At 37.3% G+C, this 19154-nt stretch overlaps 2 protein-coding genes across 2 annotated transcripts; one reads left to right on the forward strand and one right to left on the reverse strand.

The window, feature by feature from the left end:
- Positions 1-418: 418 nt before the first annotated feature.
- LOC121780468 (thioredoxin-related transmembrane protein 2-like) lies at positions 419-4043 on the reverse strand. The gene is made up of 11 exons (XM_042178105.1): positions 3768-4043; positions 3641-3685; positions 3323-3379; positions 2805-2874; positions 2679-2720; positions 2414-2487; positions 1754-1824; positions 1587-1669; positions 1308-1417; positions 1049-1111; positions 419-878 (listed from the first exon to the last, which is right to left on the reverse strand). The coding sequence occupies exons 1-10, from the start codon at positions 3930-3932 to the stop codon at positions 1049-1051; spliced, it is 780 nt and encodes a 259-aa protein (XP_042034039.1). The 5' UTR covers positions 3933-4043; the 3' UTR covers positions 419-878.
- A 1078-nt stretch (positions 4044-5121) lies between these two features.
- On the forward strand, positions 5122-6646 carry LOC121779342 (GATA transcription factor 12-like). The gene is made up of 2 exons (XM_042176668.1): positions 5122-5397; positions 5755-6646. The coding sequence occupies exons 1-2, from the start codon at positions 5122-5124 to the stop codon at positions 6442-6444; spliced, it is 966 nt and encodes a 321-aa protein (XP_042032602.1). The 3' UTR covers positions 6445-6646.
- The last annotated feature ends 12508 nt before the right edge of the window (positions 6647-19154 follow it).

The following is a 19154-nucleotide window of genomic DNA, read 5'->3' on the forward strand; positions in this document are numbered from 1 at the left end:
GGGATGATTCACCGGCAGAGTAGTTTTTATAATTTATATAAAATTGTATTTTATATTATGTATTTTATTTTTTTTTAGGATTTTAATTATGTGTTTTTTATTTTTTAGGATTTTAAATTGTAATTTTATTTTATTTAATGAAGTGTGTTTTTATTAATTGAATTTGTTGGAAATAAAAATAAAAAATGAAATTAAATGAATAGTTAAGGGATGAGGTGGTTAAGAGATGGAGGGATGCAAGTGTTGTCTCTTAGTTAAGAGATGGGGTGAAAAGTACAGTGGGGCCATGAATAGTGAAGAGATGAGACGGTTAAGAGACGGAGATGCGGATGACCTAAGATTTACCTAACAGACATAAGAATTAAAGTACATTTTTTTTATTAAATTATGATACGAATTAAAGATACAGCACAAAGTATGATCAGTCTTAAATATCACTCAAAATTTTGCTCTGATACTAATAATACACAAAGCATGATTACAGATTTATAGTTCTACAACGACAAAAGAGAGATTTTGATAGGATACGACGCAAGAGATACATAAAAATACATATATACCTAATATTGTACATGTTCTTTTGCAATATTCCATTTCTAAACTATTGACGTTATTAATATTGCAAGTCCGAGTAAAGAAGATTAGGAGAAACAATCAAAAGAGCAAAGCAATATGTTGAAAACCATATGACAAAAAAAGGAAAAATTATTTCAAAATTTCTTAGTAAACTAGTAGAAATTTGAAAATCAAATAAGGTAGATAACACAATTTCAACACGGTACCTCCAGCAGCAATGTTTCCAGTATGCATAGTAGTAATAGACTTTGCCACATTATTCAAGTTTTGATCAACCAAAGTTTAGCAAATGGAAGGATACCCTGCAATAACCAATAAATGCATATAGTTATCACAAAACGTTTCTTCTTTGTATATATAACAGACAGACGATTGTTAGCTTATCAGAAAATCATGAATATGGGGTCAGGTGGTAAGAGTAAAGAGTGGAAAATCTGTTAGAGTTTACGATGTGCAGAGCTTTGTTGCTTACCTATTTACCATTTATGTAGTCGAGGAGCATTTTATCGAGCTCAAAATGCCGGCAAAGAAGTTTCTGCAACAACAGTTCGACAAGTATGATTATCAACAGAACAGTTGGATAAAGAATGAATGACATTGTATACTCGAGGTCAGAAACTAGGTCACACTGAATGAAACATAAGTTCAGACAAGACATGCTTTGATAGGCAAAGACATCGATAAACCAGCTCTTTTGTCATAGGAGAATGTAATCGGTTTGTGGAAATAACCTTGGACACAGGAGCCTCAAAAAACTTGGCTTCATAATCCGTCTCAGGTAATCGTATTATCCCAGTTCCATCATGGAACAATACATATGCAGGAAGTTGGTGCAGACTTCCTGTTATCGGTTAAGCCATCAAATGATCAAGAATAGGAATACGTATATACTAAAGAAACAAATACTCATATATCATTATACTATTAACTCAATACTCAAAAACTGAGTTAAAAAAAGCTGATTCCAAACTTCTCAACAACTATGGTCTTTTAATGAAAACGGCTCCTACCAAGGCTGATTCCAAACTTCTCAGCAGCATTTGGAAACAGTCCAAGATCAACTGTTACAAATGATAAATTTTTATTTGAGAATCTGCAAAAGAAATCAGTCAATGTATTAGGGAATAAGCTCAGAACATTAATGAAACCAGATGGATAAGGAAAGCTCCAAACTCACGTAACCGAGAGTTCAGGAATAAAGGAACTTTCTCGAACGCAACTGGAGGTAGATAGAGAACGAAATTCCACCTGGAAAAATTGAACGAAGTTAATTGAGGAATTCTCTGCCAAGGAGAAAAGAACTAGCAACATTTTTAAAGCATTTGTGGCAGTAGAATGGCCCAAGTGATCAAAGTACTAGGTAAGGAGTATTAATCTAGCACTTGTAGATAAAATAAAATTTTACAAGTTCCACCTAAATTAGAATAATAACTAAATAGGAGTATATAATATTAGCACCAACATGAATTGCAAACCAATTTATACTAGAAGTCTAGAACCAACAAGTCTCTTATGATACATGGATTAAAGTCCACCAATATAGGGCACAATATGCAACCTTCAGCAGAAGTAACAGTTCAGGTTATAAAAGTGATACATTGGTAACTAAAAGTATTGTTCTTTGTAAAAAGATGATTTTCACAAGCTTTTACATTTCTTGACCCTGTCAATTAGAGCAAGTACGGAGTTCTCAATCAATATTATGTTTATGTTTGTCTTCAGTACACTACCCCCTCATTAACACCATCCTCTGTCCTTACACATACTGACATATTACATATACAACCTAGTGCTGCTGTTACAAGTACTGGGCTAGAGAGAGAGAGAACACACCAACCATCCAAAATTTTGATGTGTTCACTTCAGTAAGCACGGTTTCCAACTGGAGCGGTGTCAAAGGACTTGATGCACCTAGTTAAAGTAAAAAAAAAACAAAGAAACAATAAATGACAAGAGGAATTGGAGAAGACAGTAGATATTCATGCTGTGCATATTCACCACTTTGAAAGTCCTAAAAGCAATTATAAACTTAATGGCAGAGAAACAAAATCAAACTAGAAGAGAAAAGAATGAACTTCATTTGAGTTCAGCAATAAGTTTACCAAATCCTTCATATGCAGGTTGTTGGGAAATGATATATATAACTGTCATGAAGAAGCAAGATAAGTGCATTAGGAGTTGAGAGAGTTTTAGGCATAACCAATTAAAGCTGATGACTGCAGACATACCTAAAAATGCTATAGCATACCACAAGGCCAAGTGATAGTCCAGCACCAAAGCAATAGCAGCAAGGAAAATCTGAAGACAAACTCAAGTTAATTCCTTTAAATAGAGAGGAAAGCACATAAATGAAGCAAAGCAAGCATACAACAATACACAGAGTCAAAACTTATACGCAATATAAAGATTATTGCACATGATCCCCAATTCTATTCCCCTTAAAATAACACTAACTTCTTCAAACATGAAACACCACTTCCTCATAAACATTAGATTAGCTTTAAATTCTTTAGCCACATACTTGGATTCTATCTATGTCAATATGCGTTACAGAGGTTCAGTTTCATCTCTATCCATCAAAGTTTGATCTTCTAATTTCTAAAGGCCCATGTGTAGCTAAGGAAAATGCATTATGCGTGCAGAATGCATGAAATTGTACTCGTATTCTTTCAAGAGTCACCTGCTCGTTTAATAACGTCGCAATAACAAATCAAATCCAAGACAAAAGAAGAAATCAATTTGATACCTTTGCATAGAATAAAGTATCTGATATAAATGCCTCCCATGATTCCGTTCTCACCACCTGCAAGTTAGAAAATTTAAATTAACCAGTTAGAAATGATGATATCCGTAATATTCAAAATTTAAAACAACAACAACAGAATCAGTCAGCTCCTACCATTTCCCCACACAGATATACCAAAAGCATGACAACTCCAAACCAAATTTCCAACAGCTAAAACACAGATGCTTAGATCGACATGAACCCTAACTGTATACCATAAATCAAACGATTCGATCGTAACTAACCAAAAAATTGGGGGCGAAAAAAGTAAAATTGTACCTTGATGGCAGCTAAAACACAAAAGGAAAGGAAAGCTTGAATCTCCTGCAATAAACAACCAAATCAATAAAAAAAATTCCGGAAAATAATATTGAACCCAAAAATACATAAACTTGAAATAAATTACTCGGTGAAGAAGATGAGCTGAGCTGCGAGACGAGAGGACTTGCGCGGCGGCGCAGCGAACAGGAATGTAGGAGAAGAAAGCCAAGCAATGCAGCAAATAGTAAGATTCCGAAACCATACGGTTCATCCAGTGAACTGGATTGGCGTTCTGGCCGATCGACGACATTTCCAAATCCGCAGATATCTGCAAAATCGGAGATTTTTCGCTTTAGATTTTCTCCATCGAAATTTCTGAACAATGTTTCGGGCCGAAAACGGGCCGGTTTATTAGGCCCAATCAAGTACAATGGACCCAATTAATTCCTTATATGTGGATCGTCACATATATAAACGGGTCTTATATTACCTTCGAAAAATGGATTTCTGTTACAAAATTACTGATATATATACACATAACAAAACTATTGGTAGTTTACAATTTTTACAACATAAAATTCGAGTAGCTATGTTGACATAACTAAACAATCATATTTCCTCAATTACGTGTAATTCTTATAAATGTATTTCTCAAACATTAGTTTATACTTTCCTCCTAAATTTGTTTATTTCAACCATCTATCATATGATGTTACGTTATGAAATCAGCATAAGTCATTAACCCATTTCCCACTAGTCTAAATTATAAGGTTACTAACGGTAAAAGTAAAACCCACTAGTCTGAATTGTCTGCTTTCTCGTGATACTATTTATACACACATGCCTACAACATTTAACCCTTTGATTTATTTATTTATTTTTTTACCATGGATACTATCTTCACTTACATAGACCAGGCATATCTAATTTTTCCATAGGATCGACGAAAGATGTGCATAATTGTTTTGGAGAAGAACGTTAAAATACTTGCATTATAAAATTATAGTTGGATTCCTCAATAAATTCAATACTTGGTAGTGCACTTTGATCGGTATGCAAACCATTTCCAATTAAAAATTATGTTTTGAATTCGTCATTATACAACTAAACATAATGGTATATGACATAAAACAAAACTCAAAACCATATCATTTAAATATATCAAAATGAAAATTACACAATAATAGTATTAATACAGTATGGTATATATATCGAGATAGGAGTCGACTACAGAAATTAATTTTAAAAGAGAGATGATTTGAAACGAATATTCTGTTAATTTCATAAAGACTTCTTGCATGCCACAATAGTCTCAAAAAAAACAAAAACTCATTTCCAAGCCATAATTTCCCTATTCATATTCCAAATTTATAGGCAAGCTTGTCCCCATTGAAGCGCAAATAAACCCACCCCTCCCCTCGCTTCTCTCACTCCTATTCTCCCTAAAATTAACACTCACCTATTTCTATTTCCCTCTTTCTCTCCATCCCCATTCCCCCATGGAAACCCCCCAATTCTTCCAATCCGACTACTACACCGCGCCGGAGAAGCGCCTCTCCGACGCCAAGACCAACGACCATTTCGTCATCGACGACCTCCTAGACTTCTCCAACCACGACGCCATTGGCCCCGACGCCGACGCCGATGCCGATGCCGATGACTCCTCCACCGCCACCCCTCTCGACACCTCCTCCGCCCTCTCTGCCGCTGCCGATCAGGCGTTTGTTCAGGCCAGCGATGTCGCCGCCCAATTCTCTAATGACCTTTGCGTCCCGGTGCGTTTTTTCGGATTTAATTTAGCTCATGCACCCTAAAATTCACAATGTTGCTTGTTGGAAAATAGTTTAAGTGAAAATTTTCTTGAGATTTCACTGAATTAAGTGAATAGAATAAAATATAACACATAATATTATTTGTATTTAAGAAAATGTGTCACTTTTATTATGATAATATGATGGAGTAATAGTAACTTTTTGTTAATGGTTTTTTGAGAATTACTATGATGCCGTCTTGTTTTTTTTTTCTCTTGTCTCTTAGCTTATAACTAGCATCAAATTTAGAATGTAAGTTTAATTACTTCATTTTGTAGAAAATATTATAAAATTTTAATTTTATGTGACATTAAAATTTAGTATGAAGATATGGCTGAGCTGGAGTGGCTATCGAGCTTCGCTGACGAATCATTTTCAAGTGAGGATTTGCAAAAGCTACAACTGATTCAAGGCGTGAAGGCCCGAACCAACGAGGCCCCGCAGCCCGAACCGGCCCCGGTGGTCCTCTCGGTCCCGGCCAAGGCGCGGAGCAAGCGCTCCCGCGCTGCCCCAGGCAACTGGACCTCCCGCCTGATGATGGTGTCACCGCCAGTGACACCAGAAGCCCCCGCCATGTCGTCCTCTTCAGAGTCGAGCGGGGGCAACAAGAGGTCCCCGAAGCCCCCTGGGGCCAGGCAGCGGAGGAAGGATGCCCCCGAGAGCTCCGGGGAGGGGCGGAGGTGCCTCCACTGCGCCACCGACAAGACGCCGCAGTGGAGGACTGGGCCAATGGGCCCAAAGACGCTCTGCAATGCCTGCGGCGTCAGGTACAAGTCGGGCCGGCTGGTGCCCGAGTATCGGCCTGCGGCCAGCCCGACTTTCGTGATGATGAAGCACTCGAACTCGCACCGGAAGGTGATGGAGCTGCGGCGGCAGAAGGAGATGGTGCAGGCGCAGCAGCAGTTCCTGCACCACCAACACCAGGGTGTTATCTTTGACGTGTCCAACGCCGCCGCCGATGATTACTTGATCCATCAACAAATCGGGCCAGATTTTCGCCAGCTGATTTAGCATTAATTAAAATCTTTTTATGTTATTTATTGGAGAGGATTTTTTGAATTTAGATATTTTTTTAGCTCATTAATTTTTTAGGACAATTGAATCCTAACTCCTCGAATTTTGTCGGGCTTTAGATTTTTAGATTTATAAGGACTAATTAAAAGTGAAAAAGATAGAAGAAGACCGAATAGGAAAGGAGGAAAAATTAGAGAGAGAAAAGGGGCATGTCCTAAATTGAATTGTATTTGAGCAATAATTATTGAATAAATTTTCGTAATTCGAATTTGCATTATGCTATTTCTATCTAATATTTGTGGCAAACAATTACTATTTCCATGCATTTATTTCAAACTATACTAGTAGGATTCATTCATTTCGTAGTGTCGGTCTTCAATTTTTTGCCTTTACCAACACAAGAGAAAATCATTATAATTTTATTTTGTGATTGTATAAAAAAAAGTTATATCATATAAAGTGACAAGACAATCGAAATGTTGAAAGCATAGCTTATTAAATGAACAAAATATGTGCATATACCAAATATAAATCACTCTAAGAAGAAATTTTAAAATAAATTGAAAAAAATTACGAAACTTTAGAAGCATGAATTTCAGTGAGGATGATATGTCTTGTGGTGAATTTCCAAAGAGAAATTTACAGAGAATGTTAGTAAATGAAAGTACAGAAAGCTTTATTGTTTAATTTGTTTTATTCGTTAATTTGGTTAGTTATGAAACAGAATTTGAATTGGTGATTATATTTATCTATGAGATAGGTCTCTTTGTGTAAATATTTGACAATGATATCTTTAAGCACGGAATTCAATTCTACCACTAAAGATGCATTGATTTTCGAGGAAGAATACATAAAATTTGAAAAGGTGGAGTTTATTGAGTCAGACCAGGCGTGCCTACTTTCATGCAATTGCATGTGAGTATCCATAATCTTCACAATTTTAAATTTTTTTATTTTAATTTCTTTTAAAAAGTCCACAATCCATTTTAAGTTTCAATATTGGACCAGTGATATAATCTCCAATCCAAACATGTGATGAAAAAATAGGATGTATTATATATATATATATATATGGGAGTGTTATTCCCTTATTCATCTCTTAGATCCTTTATTCTTCTTAATATGGGCCGTTAGATCTCATTCATCAACGGTCCAGATGATCTGCATTATTACACTATAATGATGCATTATTAGTCGGTGTGCATTATTCAACTGAAAATCTGCATTATTACACAATAATGGTGCATTATTAGTCGGTGTGCATTATTCAACTGAAAATCTGCATTATTAAATGACACGTGACACCAATCTAATCGTCGGATGACAAAATCGTGGGGCTGAGATTAAAAAGAACAAAGAACAAAAGATACAAAAAGGAAATGAATACATCCCTATATATATATATATATATATATATATATATATATAGTCTCATTATTCACAAATCCACTCTTAAAGACCGAACTAGAGACTAAATGAGGGCCCTTAGATCTAGATTTTAATGGATGAGATTAGACCATGTTATATTAATTTCGCTCCTTCATTAGGTACACAATTTACTTCAAACCGGGGATATTTAGGTAAAATTGCATTTAGGATACAAATTTCATGGTTTACTTTCCATACTCATTCCCGCTGCTGCGCCTCCAAAAATATTTACACTTCTTTCTCATTTCTCGATCCTCTTCTTCTGCAAATCAACGCTCCAACGCTGCTTCTTCTGCCAAAATTGATGCTTCCACATCTTCTTCTGCAAATCGACGACATCATCGTCTACCTCAATCGATGACATCGCCAGCTGATTCAACTATAGTCGATTCACCCCTGATTCATCCCCAATCCACTGATTCGAAATGGTTGACACAGGCCAATCGTCGACCGAAGGTAATCGACGGCTGTTGCGTTCTGGCCGAACGTCTAGTGAAGGTAATACACCTTTGAAGTTTTACAAAGTTCTTAATCTTAATTTACTTCATCTAATTCCTAAATTGGATTCTGATTTTCATCAAAATAGTAATAAAATTCCACTCGAAGCTAAGTCTCTGTCATCTCCTTCGCGCTGCATCTACTCACCGTGTTCGTTGCTGCTGTCGAGTCACCACCGTGGACAGAACCGCCTCGCCGCTGTTTCTAAGGTGGTGATCTTAAATGGGACGGAGGGAGTACTAGAATGAAGTAATAAACCTATTGGAATGAAGTACAAGTCTACTGAAATGAAGTAATACCTACTGGACGTTGTTACGGTATTCATATGATGTACTATTGTATAGTTTGTTGCCGTTTAAATTTTTGGATGTAAAACAAAATCTCATTTCAAAAGCACATAATGAAGTAATACCTAGTAGAAACAAATTACTTCATACTGATCTGTTTATTACTACAAGCGTGAAAAAATTGAACAAAACCTACCTAGTAATGCTAATATTACTTCATTCAATCTGGTGATTACTTCATTCAGTTAAACTATTACTTCATACTGATCTGTTTATTACTACAAGCGTGTAAAAATCGAACGAAACCTACTGGGGGAGTTTAACAATTGAGATTGGTGCAGAAAATGTGATGCAGTTTGTTTGATTACTCAATCCATTTGTTTAACAATTGGGGAGAGTTTTGATTTTTTGAAGCTAAAGCTCTTCCGTGGACACTGTAGAAATGAAATATGCATAAAAGCATTTGAAGTCCTACTGGAATGGAATGAAGTAAAAACCTAGTTCAATGAAGTAATTATATTTTTGAATGAAGTAATAAATCTATTGGAATAAATTATACTATTGTTTACACTGAATAAATTAAAAACCTAGCTCAATATATTACATGCTGGAATGAAGTAATAAACTTACTTGAATGAAGTAAAAATCAACTAAAATGATGTAAAAACTAACTGGAATGAAGTAAAAACCTAGTTCAATGAATTCGAATGAAACATGTGTTAAATCATTTGAAAACCTACTGCATGCAATGAACTAAAAACATGTTTGAATGAAGTAACGACTCATTTAAATGAAGTAGTATTTAATGAAGTAAAAATCTGTTCATTTTCAATATATTACGTACTTGAATGAAGTAATAAACTTACTTGAATGAAGTAAAAATCAACTTAAATGAAGTAAAAACCAACTGGAATGAAGTAAAAACCTAGTTCAATGAATTCGAATGAAACATGTGTTAAATCATTTGAAAACCTACTGCATGCAATGAACTAAAAACCTGTTTGAATGAAGTAACAACTCATTTAAATGAAGTAATATGGAATGAAGTAAATTCTGTTCATTTTCAATATATTACGTACTGGAATGAAGTAATGAACTTACTTGAATGAAGTAAAAACCAACTAGAATGAAGTAAAAACAATTTCATTTTAAATTTATTAGATAATGAACTGAAGTAATAAACTTACTGTAATGAAATAAAAAACTACAAAAATGAAGTAATACCTACTGGAAATAAATTACTTCATATTGATCTGTTTATTACTAAAAGCGTGAAAAAATCAAATGAAACCTACTGGTGAAATAATTTACTAATGCTCTTCTTCTTCTTCTTCTTCTTCTTCTTCTTCTTCTTCTTCTTCTTCTTCTTCTTCTTCTTCTTCTTCTTCTTCCTCCTCCTCCTCCCAGTGCTGCTAATATTACTTCATTCAATCTGGTGATTACTTCATTCAGATAATCTATTACTTCATACTGATCTATTTATTACTACAAACGTGAAAAAATAAAAAATATACAAATTGTTAATCTTTTGTTAAACATAATTCATTCATAAACAAGGTTCAACCGTAGATTTTTCATCGGATGTGTTAACAAACTTTAGCAAAATTAAAAACACATCAGTTATCCAAAAAAATGAATCGAAAAAACCGTGATCTTTCAAATGAGTAGTCGTCTTCTTGTACCTCTAAATCTGAATTTGTATGAAGAAGAGTGCCAATTGGTGTTTGTAGATCATCCACAATTATTCATCTATGTATCTCGCAACTTACTAAATCTATGCCATGACTACTAGCAAATATCGAAAAATATTCCGCAATTGTTAATGGTAAATTGGGCCCCCAAAGTAAAATTCTTGCGTCTGCCACTGTTTGGTGTGTCTGTGTTTGGCAGCGATTGAGAAGATTAGTTCATAACAAACAAAAAGGATTATTCAACTTGAATTTAAGTTCATTCATACATGTTATTACTTCGTTCTATTAGGTAATTAGTTCATTAAAGTACAATTCATCACGCACTTATGCATACAATACACTTCAGATTAACATTTCTAATTAACCGGTATTAAATTCATTCCAACATGTTATTACTTCATTCGAACATGTTGCTACTTCATTCAACTAGGTATACAGCTATACGCAAACTTATGCATACAACATAGTTAAGTTTTTGTTACTTCATTCGACCTATTGATTACTTCATTCAAATGAATTGTTACTTCATTATTGATCTGTGTATAGTGCAGACATAAAAAATCAAAAAAATATTCATCAACAAGGTTCAACAAGAGATTTTCCATCATATTGGTTAAAAAACTTCATCAAAATTAAAAACACATCATGTATCCAATACAACTAATCGGAAAAGACGTGAACCTTCAAATAAGTTGTCTTCTTCTTCTTCTTCTTCTAGCTTTGGATCTGAATCCGAATCTATATCAGAAAAAGTGTCACCTGTTTTTTTAGATCATTCATATCATCCATGCTCTATGCTCTGGGATGTTGAATTCTCCATGGAAATTCAGATCTAAGCTTCAAAAGAAATCGGAATTACCCACGCACAAAATAATCGGAGTTCTTCACGCCAGGCTTCATTGTGCAAATTTCTCAAGCTTTATATTCAGATTTGAATAACGATTCGATAAACATTGCAACACGATTGAGAAATATTGAGAGGCGAAGATAGAGATTTACGATCACGAGAAGCAGATCGTCGAGATCGTCGATATTCTCCATGAGAGTCGGAATATTGCCAAATTGAAGCAGAACGCGGTCGTGAATTGAAGGCAGATCGTGATCGTGAATTGAAGGCAGGTCGTGAATTGAACGTGAATTGAAGAAGATCGGCGCAGATCGTGGACGGCAGATTGAAGAAGATTATGATCGTGAATTGCGAGAAGTGTGTGAAGATTGTGTGAGAATTGAGACAAAGAGAATAACGTTATGTATGTTAATAATTGATTTCCTAAAATACCCCTTAGCAAGTTTTAATTGAATAAAATATTTATTTATTTATAAATTAATCCTAGCCACAAGATTGAAAAAATGAAGGGCCCTAATTTGGTCTCTAGTTCGGTCTTTAAAAAGGGTTCGACATTGATCACTTCCCTATATATATATATATATATATATATATATATATATATATATATATATATAGGGTTGCGTTAAAGATAGAACCATTCTTAAGTGTAGAACCTAGAACTCTACATATTTTATTCATTGGATGAGGAAAAAATGACGGTCAAGATTAAAAATCATACATATTAGACTATGTTTTCACGACATTCTGGACTCAACATGTGAAAAAACTCACATGTTGATGGAAGAATGAATGAAACAAAGAAGAGTCCATGCATGCTTTATTTTTTCACTTATCTGCATTCACCCATTAATAATAGTTTTGGTTGTAATGGGAAGTTGTTGTGCAAATCAACACCATTGGATTAAAAGATCTAACGACCTCCGTTTGGCATTTGTTCTACGTTTAAGAATGGTTCTACGTTTAAGAATGGTTCTACCTTGATCACAATCATATATATATATATATATATATATATATATATATATATATATATATATATATATTCCACTTCAATTTTTACTCTATTGGTCATGAAATTATGGTGTAATATGTAGTTGAATATGTTTAGTTTTGTGATTATTTATAATTTAATTAGTTTATGGTATGTGTGTCAAACATACCTAAATCAGAGGAGCCAAATTGGGAGTCATTAAAGAGTAATTGATACACAAATTGATATGGAATACATTGTACTAGAATAGAGTTATTCTTTACCAAAAATACCATGTATTCCTCCTTACTTAAGGGAGATGAACGAATGTATCATATACACACAAAAATTACAGAAACTCAATATCAATATTCTTCTCCCAAAACTCTCTCTAATATATGCGTAGTTCCGCTAATCCTCTCGATTACCATCGTTAAGATGGTATCAGAGCAGGTTTACGTGGGATTGAGACTCAGAAAAATTTCATCACCGTCTCATATACCTTTCCCGACCTGTTGAAACCTGCAAAACACAACCAAACACGATGTCAGATTCCGAACCTGAGAATCCACCAAAACCCAACCAACCGATAACCCTTTCAGCCGAACAATTCGCTGAATTCATGAGACTAAGCTTGTCTCAGAAAACACAAAATCCACAGCCTTCATCCATTGAATCCCTAGGCGAAATCCGTCTGGCAGAAAAGCTCAATGGAGATAACTACCCCTTGTGGGTGAAGTTGATGAGAAGAGGAATTCGGGGGAAGGGTCTGTCCTCTCACATAGACGGAGTTACAGACCCTCCATCCCCAACAGATCCGAACTATAGTCGATGGCAACAGCGAGACGATTGTTGCTTTAACTTGATTATAAGCAACATCGATGCCAGCCTCATAAACGAGGTCTCTCAATACGAAACGGCATTCGACTTGTGGGATAGTCTCGCCACAACGTATGGGAGCGGCGCCGATCAATTCCAGATATCCAACCTGCACAGACAGGCATATAGCATCAAACAAGGGGATTTAACCTTGGAAAATCTATGGCAAAAACTCCAAGACCTCTGGATATCCATTGACACCAGAGACCCCAATCCGATGGACACTCCTGCAAGTATCGAGAAATACAACCAGTATATACAAAGGCACAGGTTGTACCAGTTTATCTGGGCTCTGGATGACAACAGATATGGCAAAGTCAAGAGGGACATCCTCAACATGGATCCGATCCCGTCAGCAAGAAAGGCGTATAGCCTAGTGAGACGGGAATCCGTAAATGAAAAACTCCTCACCCCAGACACGGGGATCGGAATCGGCCTCGCAGTCTACGAACGAAACCGAACACCCACGCCGCAATTCAACCAACCACCAAGACATCCCAACCAACACAAGGAAGAAGACAAGAGCAAACTACATTGCAGCCATTGTGGAGGTAAAAAACACACCAGAGATACCTGTTTCCACATCCACGGATTCCCGGAGTGGTGGGAAGAAATGAAGCGAGCAAGGCAAGCCCGAAGTTCAGGCCGAAACGGCGGAGGCAGAGGAGGTGGAAGAGCGTCGCCAGCGGTTGCTCTCGAACGCGCCACCTTCACCGAAAAATCGGCGGGCAGCAGCGGAGGCAGCGGCGGCGGCGGTGGAGTCAACCCAGGCAGCGGCGACAGTGGAATGGACACAAATCCACCAATCGCATCGGTCGCCATTGCAAGAACCTGGTCGGAAGGTAACATATCACAACGTCAAAGCCAAACCGACGACGGTAAAGGGGACATCGAAACCCCTAGGTTTCGCACAGGGGAGGACCATCGGAAGAAGGCGGCTAGGGTTCCCACCAATTCCCCCAAATCACACACCCTACTCCATCCGAAAACTCCATCCAACATAAACCCCCCACATTCCCAACAATTCAAAACAATACCCCATCCTAAAAATCTTTCTAAATTACCACCCCAAACCTTCCCGAAATTCCAAAATCAACCCCAGCAATTTCCAAAATCTCAGAAACCACCCCAAAAGTCCGAGAAATTCCAGGACCGCCCCCACACTTCGGACAAAAATCAATCTGGCCCCTCACTTGCCAAATCCTTACGATTTAACCCCCAAACTTTAGTACACGCCCAATACCAACCTAACATACCATGTCAGAACTCTTTTGATGCGTTAGCCTGTTCCTCCACCTCCAATTCCGGCCCAAAAGACCCGCTCTGGATATTTGACTGTGGTGCGACAGATACAATTTCTTTCGAAGCCTCAGATTTTGTGTCCATTACAACCTCAAAAAAACCCTATGTCCAAACCGCCAGTGGGGACCTAGCACGTGTTATGGGGGCAGGCACAATCAATATTTCGCCAACTCTCTGCCTCCCGAATTGCCTTTTCGTTCCGTCATTGTCTCATAAGTTGTTATCAATTAGTCATGTGACTAAAGAGCTGAACTGTAAATTACTAATGCAACCTACATTTTGCATGTTACAGGATATCAAGACGGGGACGATAGTTGGGCGTGGCACTGAGCGAGGCGGACTGTACTATGTGGACGAGATAGCCCAACAGAGTGCTGCTATGATGCTGACTCCAGGACCGACAGACAGACAGGCTTGGCTTTGGCATCGTCGGTTAGGGCACCCATCTTTAGGCTATTTTCGCCTTATTTTTCCTGAATTAGCTAGGAAGTTAAAATCTTTTCATTGTGATACTTGTGCGTTGGCCAAAAACCATAGGCATTCTTTTAAGTTGAACAATACAAGAGTTAAAACTCCTTTTGCTTTAGTACATTCTGATGTTTGGGGCCCTGCTCCTATTAATGGAGGCCAAGGATTCCGTTATTTTCTATTGTTTGTTGATGACTACTCCCGCATGACCTGGATCTATTTTTTGAAACATAAAAACGATGTGTTTGATAGGTTTGTAGATTTCCATAACCTCATTCAAACTCAATATAATCACACCATCCAGATTCTTAGATCAGACAATGGGGGGAATTTGTTAACAATAAAATGCATGAATTCTTTAGGCAAAAGGGACTAATTCACCAAACCACGTGTGCTTACAATCCGGAACAAAATGGGGTCGCAGAAAGGAAAAATCGCTACATCCTTGAGATTACCCGAGCCTTATTAATTGAATCCCGAGTACCCAAATCTTTTTGGCCAGAAGCGATAGCTACCGCCGTATACCTCATAAACCGACTCCCCACAGGCATACTTGGTTTTAAAACTCCCTTGGACATCTTCTCACAACACTTCGAAATACCGTCATCCCTGTCCCTCGAACCCAGAGTTTTCGGCTGCTCGGTCTTTGTTCACATTCCGAAACATGAACGTTCCAAATTAGATCCTTGCGCCCTCAAATGTGTCTTTCTTGGCTACGGGAAAAATCAGAAAGGATACCGCTGCTATGACCCAGAAACCCGTAGAATCCACACTACCATGAACTGCGATTTCGTCGAAGGCGAATATTTCTACAGCCATTCTAGTAGTCAGGGGGAGATACATAATTCGGACGACAATCCAAACAATAGCCTCCTAGATTGGCTGCCAGACATTGGAAACAACCATTTAGGGGGAGAACCACAGATGGGGGAACATCAGACAGGGGGAGAACCACAGCCAAGCCCTGTCACAGACGTTGGTCCACCTGAGGAAGCTAGCGACGCCGCCGGGCCGTCTCCTCCCGTACCGCAGAACGACAAGCAAAGTGCCAATGACCAACTGTCAGACCCGACTTCGATTCCTGAGGTAAACAGTCCCAATTTGGATAATACACCCTTGGAAAATACTAACCTTGATAGGGAATCAAATGAGGAATGTGGAGTCAGTGGAAGAAGTACGGGCAGCTATGAACTACCCCCACGACAAACTAGAGGGGTACCTCCACGCCGATACTCACCAGATTGGAGAGGAAAAAAGACAAGATATGCAGTATCCAATATTGCTCACAGTCACATATCGGAAATGGCCAAAGCTTTTGAAGCCGCCTTATACGAGGAAGAAGACATCCCACAAACCTTTGAGGAGGCAAACAAGCATAAACACTGGAGGGAAGCTATGAAGAGAGAAATAGATGCCCTAGTGAAGAATGGTACATGGGAGAAGTGTACGCTACCAAAAGGGAAGAAACCAGTAGGATGCCGATGGATATTCACCATAAAACGAAGAGCAGATGGTTCAATCGAGAGGTACAAGGCAAGATTAGTGGCAAAAGGATACACCCAAGTGTATGGAGTAGATTATGAAGAGACTTTTTCCCCAGTTGCAAAAATGGAAACAGTGCGGACACTCCTATCCGTGGCGGCATGTAAAGATTGGGCACTGCACCAGTTCGACGTGACTAATGCCTTTCTTCATGGCGAGCTCACACAGAATACGGAAGTATACATGGATGTACCACCAGGTTTCTCTGAAGAATTTGGAAGAGGAGAAGTGTGTCAACTACGGAAAACTCTGTATGGCTTGAAGCAGTCCCCACGTATCTGGTTCGGAAGATTCTGCCAGGCCATGATCAAACATGGATTCCAACAGAGCCACTCTGATCACACTCTCTTCACAAAAAGAAGGGATAACAAGGTAACTTGTCTGATTATCTATGTGGATGATATGATTATCACTGGAGATGACGTCGAAGAAATACAGAGGTTGAAAGAAAATCTGTTCAAAGAATTTGAGATGAAAGACTTAGGAGCACTGAAATATTTTTTGGGAATAGAAGTATTGAGATCTCGACACGGAATATTCCTGAGACAAAAGAAATACGTCTTAGACCTATTAGCAGAAACAGGTCTTCTTGACTGCAAACCCGCAGACACTCCAATGGTCCCGAATCATGGCCTCAGAATAGAGAAAGGGGCAGAACTAGCAGATAGAGAAAGGTATCAACGCCTTGTCGGAAAACTCATATACCTCTCACATACGAGGCCCGACATTGCGTATGCCGTGGGCATCGTGAGCCAATTCATGCATCAGCCTCAAGCCAATCACATGGAAGCCGCTTTGAGGATAGTACGTTACTTGAAAGACACTGTAGGCTATGGAATCTTCCTAGCAAAAAGAGATGACTTGGAAGTTGATGGGTACACAGATGCTGATTGGGCAAGTAATCCAGTGGATAGGAAATCAACAGGAGGCTACTTTACATTCATTGGGGGAAACTTGGTTACTTGGAGAAGCAAGAAGCAAAAGGTTGTAGCTCTGTCAAGTGCCGAAGCCGAGTTCCGAGGGATGAAGAGTGGACTCATGGAAATCCTATGGCTTAGAAGATTACTTACAGAGATTGGGTTCCCACCTACTCGGAAGAGTCAGTTATTCTGCGACAACAAGGCCGCCATTAGCATATCAGAAAATCCAGTGCAACATGACCGAACTAAACATGTGGAAGTGGACCGACACTTCATCAAAGAGAAATTGGAAGGAGGCATTATTGAATTCCCTTTTGTCCGTTCAGAGGAACAATTGGCAGATATATTAACCAAGGCAGTTCATCCCAAGATCTTCAAGGAAATATTGAGCAAGTTAAGCATCGGAGATACCATTGCTCAACTTGAGGGGGAGTGTCAAACATACCTAAATCAGAGGAGCCAAATTGGGAGTCATTAAAGAGTAATTGATACACAAATTGATATGGAATACATTGTACTAGAATAGAGTTATTCTTTACCAAAAATACCATGTATTCCTCCTTACTTAAGGGAGATGAACGAATGTATCATATACACACAAAAATTACAGAAACTCAATATCAATATTCTTCTCCCAAAACTCTCTCTAATATGCGTAGTTCCGCTAATCCTCTCGATTACCATCGTTAAGAATGTGTACTACAATTTCGTTATTAATTTTTATAGTAATGTAATGTGCGATCCAAGGCTACACTGATCCATAGGCATAGCTACTACTTTAATTTAATGGAATCTTAGTATATTTAAATTATATCTTCTGACTATTTCTATGATTAAATACATTAAAATTCTGAAACCATGTACTGTAATTAATGTCCTCTGCATCAAGGTTTAATATATTTTCTGCGTAACAATATGTAGATTATATATCAACTCTACTAATAAAAAATTTCAAGTGACAGTGAGAGCTGAAAAGAGTGGTGGATCAAAGAATAGTTTTGCGTATATACTTTGTTTAACATTAATTGTGAGGTGCAGCATTTATTCAGCAATCAATATGATATATATTCGTTCCATATATGTATTTTAGCATTTTCATATAGTTAAAAATAATTAGTATCAAATTGAATACAGTAACTTTTTTCCTTTTTCTTTTAATTGTAAACTAGTACATATATATATATGCAATGCAATGTTCATTGTAAAAAGTCTGTATACACTCTCCAATCTCCAGTCCACCATGTTACTGACAAATACATTTGACATTATCTAGTTTTGTATAGTTTTGTTTTTTTTCTCGTATAGATTTTTCCGAATTTTGTAATCGTAAAATACAAACTACGACGAGACAACCACATGTTCTTAGAAATGGACAATATCGGACCCATAAAATTTTACTACTACTTAATTTAGTTAGTTACTCCCTCCGTCCCATAAAAATATATGCACTTTCCATTTTCGTCCGTCTCACAAAAATATGTGCATTTCATTTTTGGAAAGTTATATCAATTTAATAATGTATGTCTCACAGTCCACTAATACTACTTTAACTGTCGTTCTTTTGCCCTCTCCTACTTTGCCATACCATTCTCCTCTCACTCACTCTTACTTTACCAATTTTATCTTAATTTCTGTGTCATACCCATTACCCATATTTTTATAGGACGGAGGGAGTATTAATTATTCAATAGAATTCAATTAAAATCGTTTTATTCATGTCTTGGATCTAAAACATGAGATTTTTTACACATCTATATATTACTCTCTCCGTCCCACAATTGGAGTCACATTTGTTGTGGGCAGGAGTTTTAAGAATTGTAAAGAATAGTGGATTGGAAAAGTTAGTGAAATATGAGATCCACTTTTTTATAT

This window comes from Salvia splendens, chromosome 19 (assembly GCF_004379255.2).
Source record: "Salvia splendens isolate huo1 chromosome 19, SspV2, whole genome shotgun sequence".
Lineage (NCBI taxonomy): Eukaryota > Viridiplantae > Streptophyta > Magnoliopsida > Lamiales > Lamiaceae > Salvia > Salvia splendens.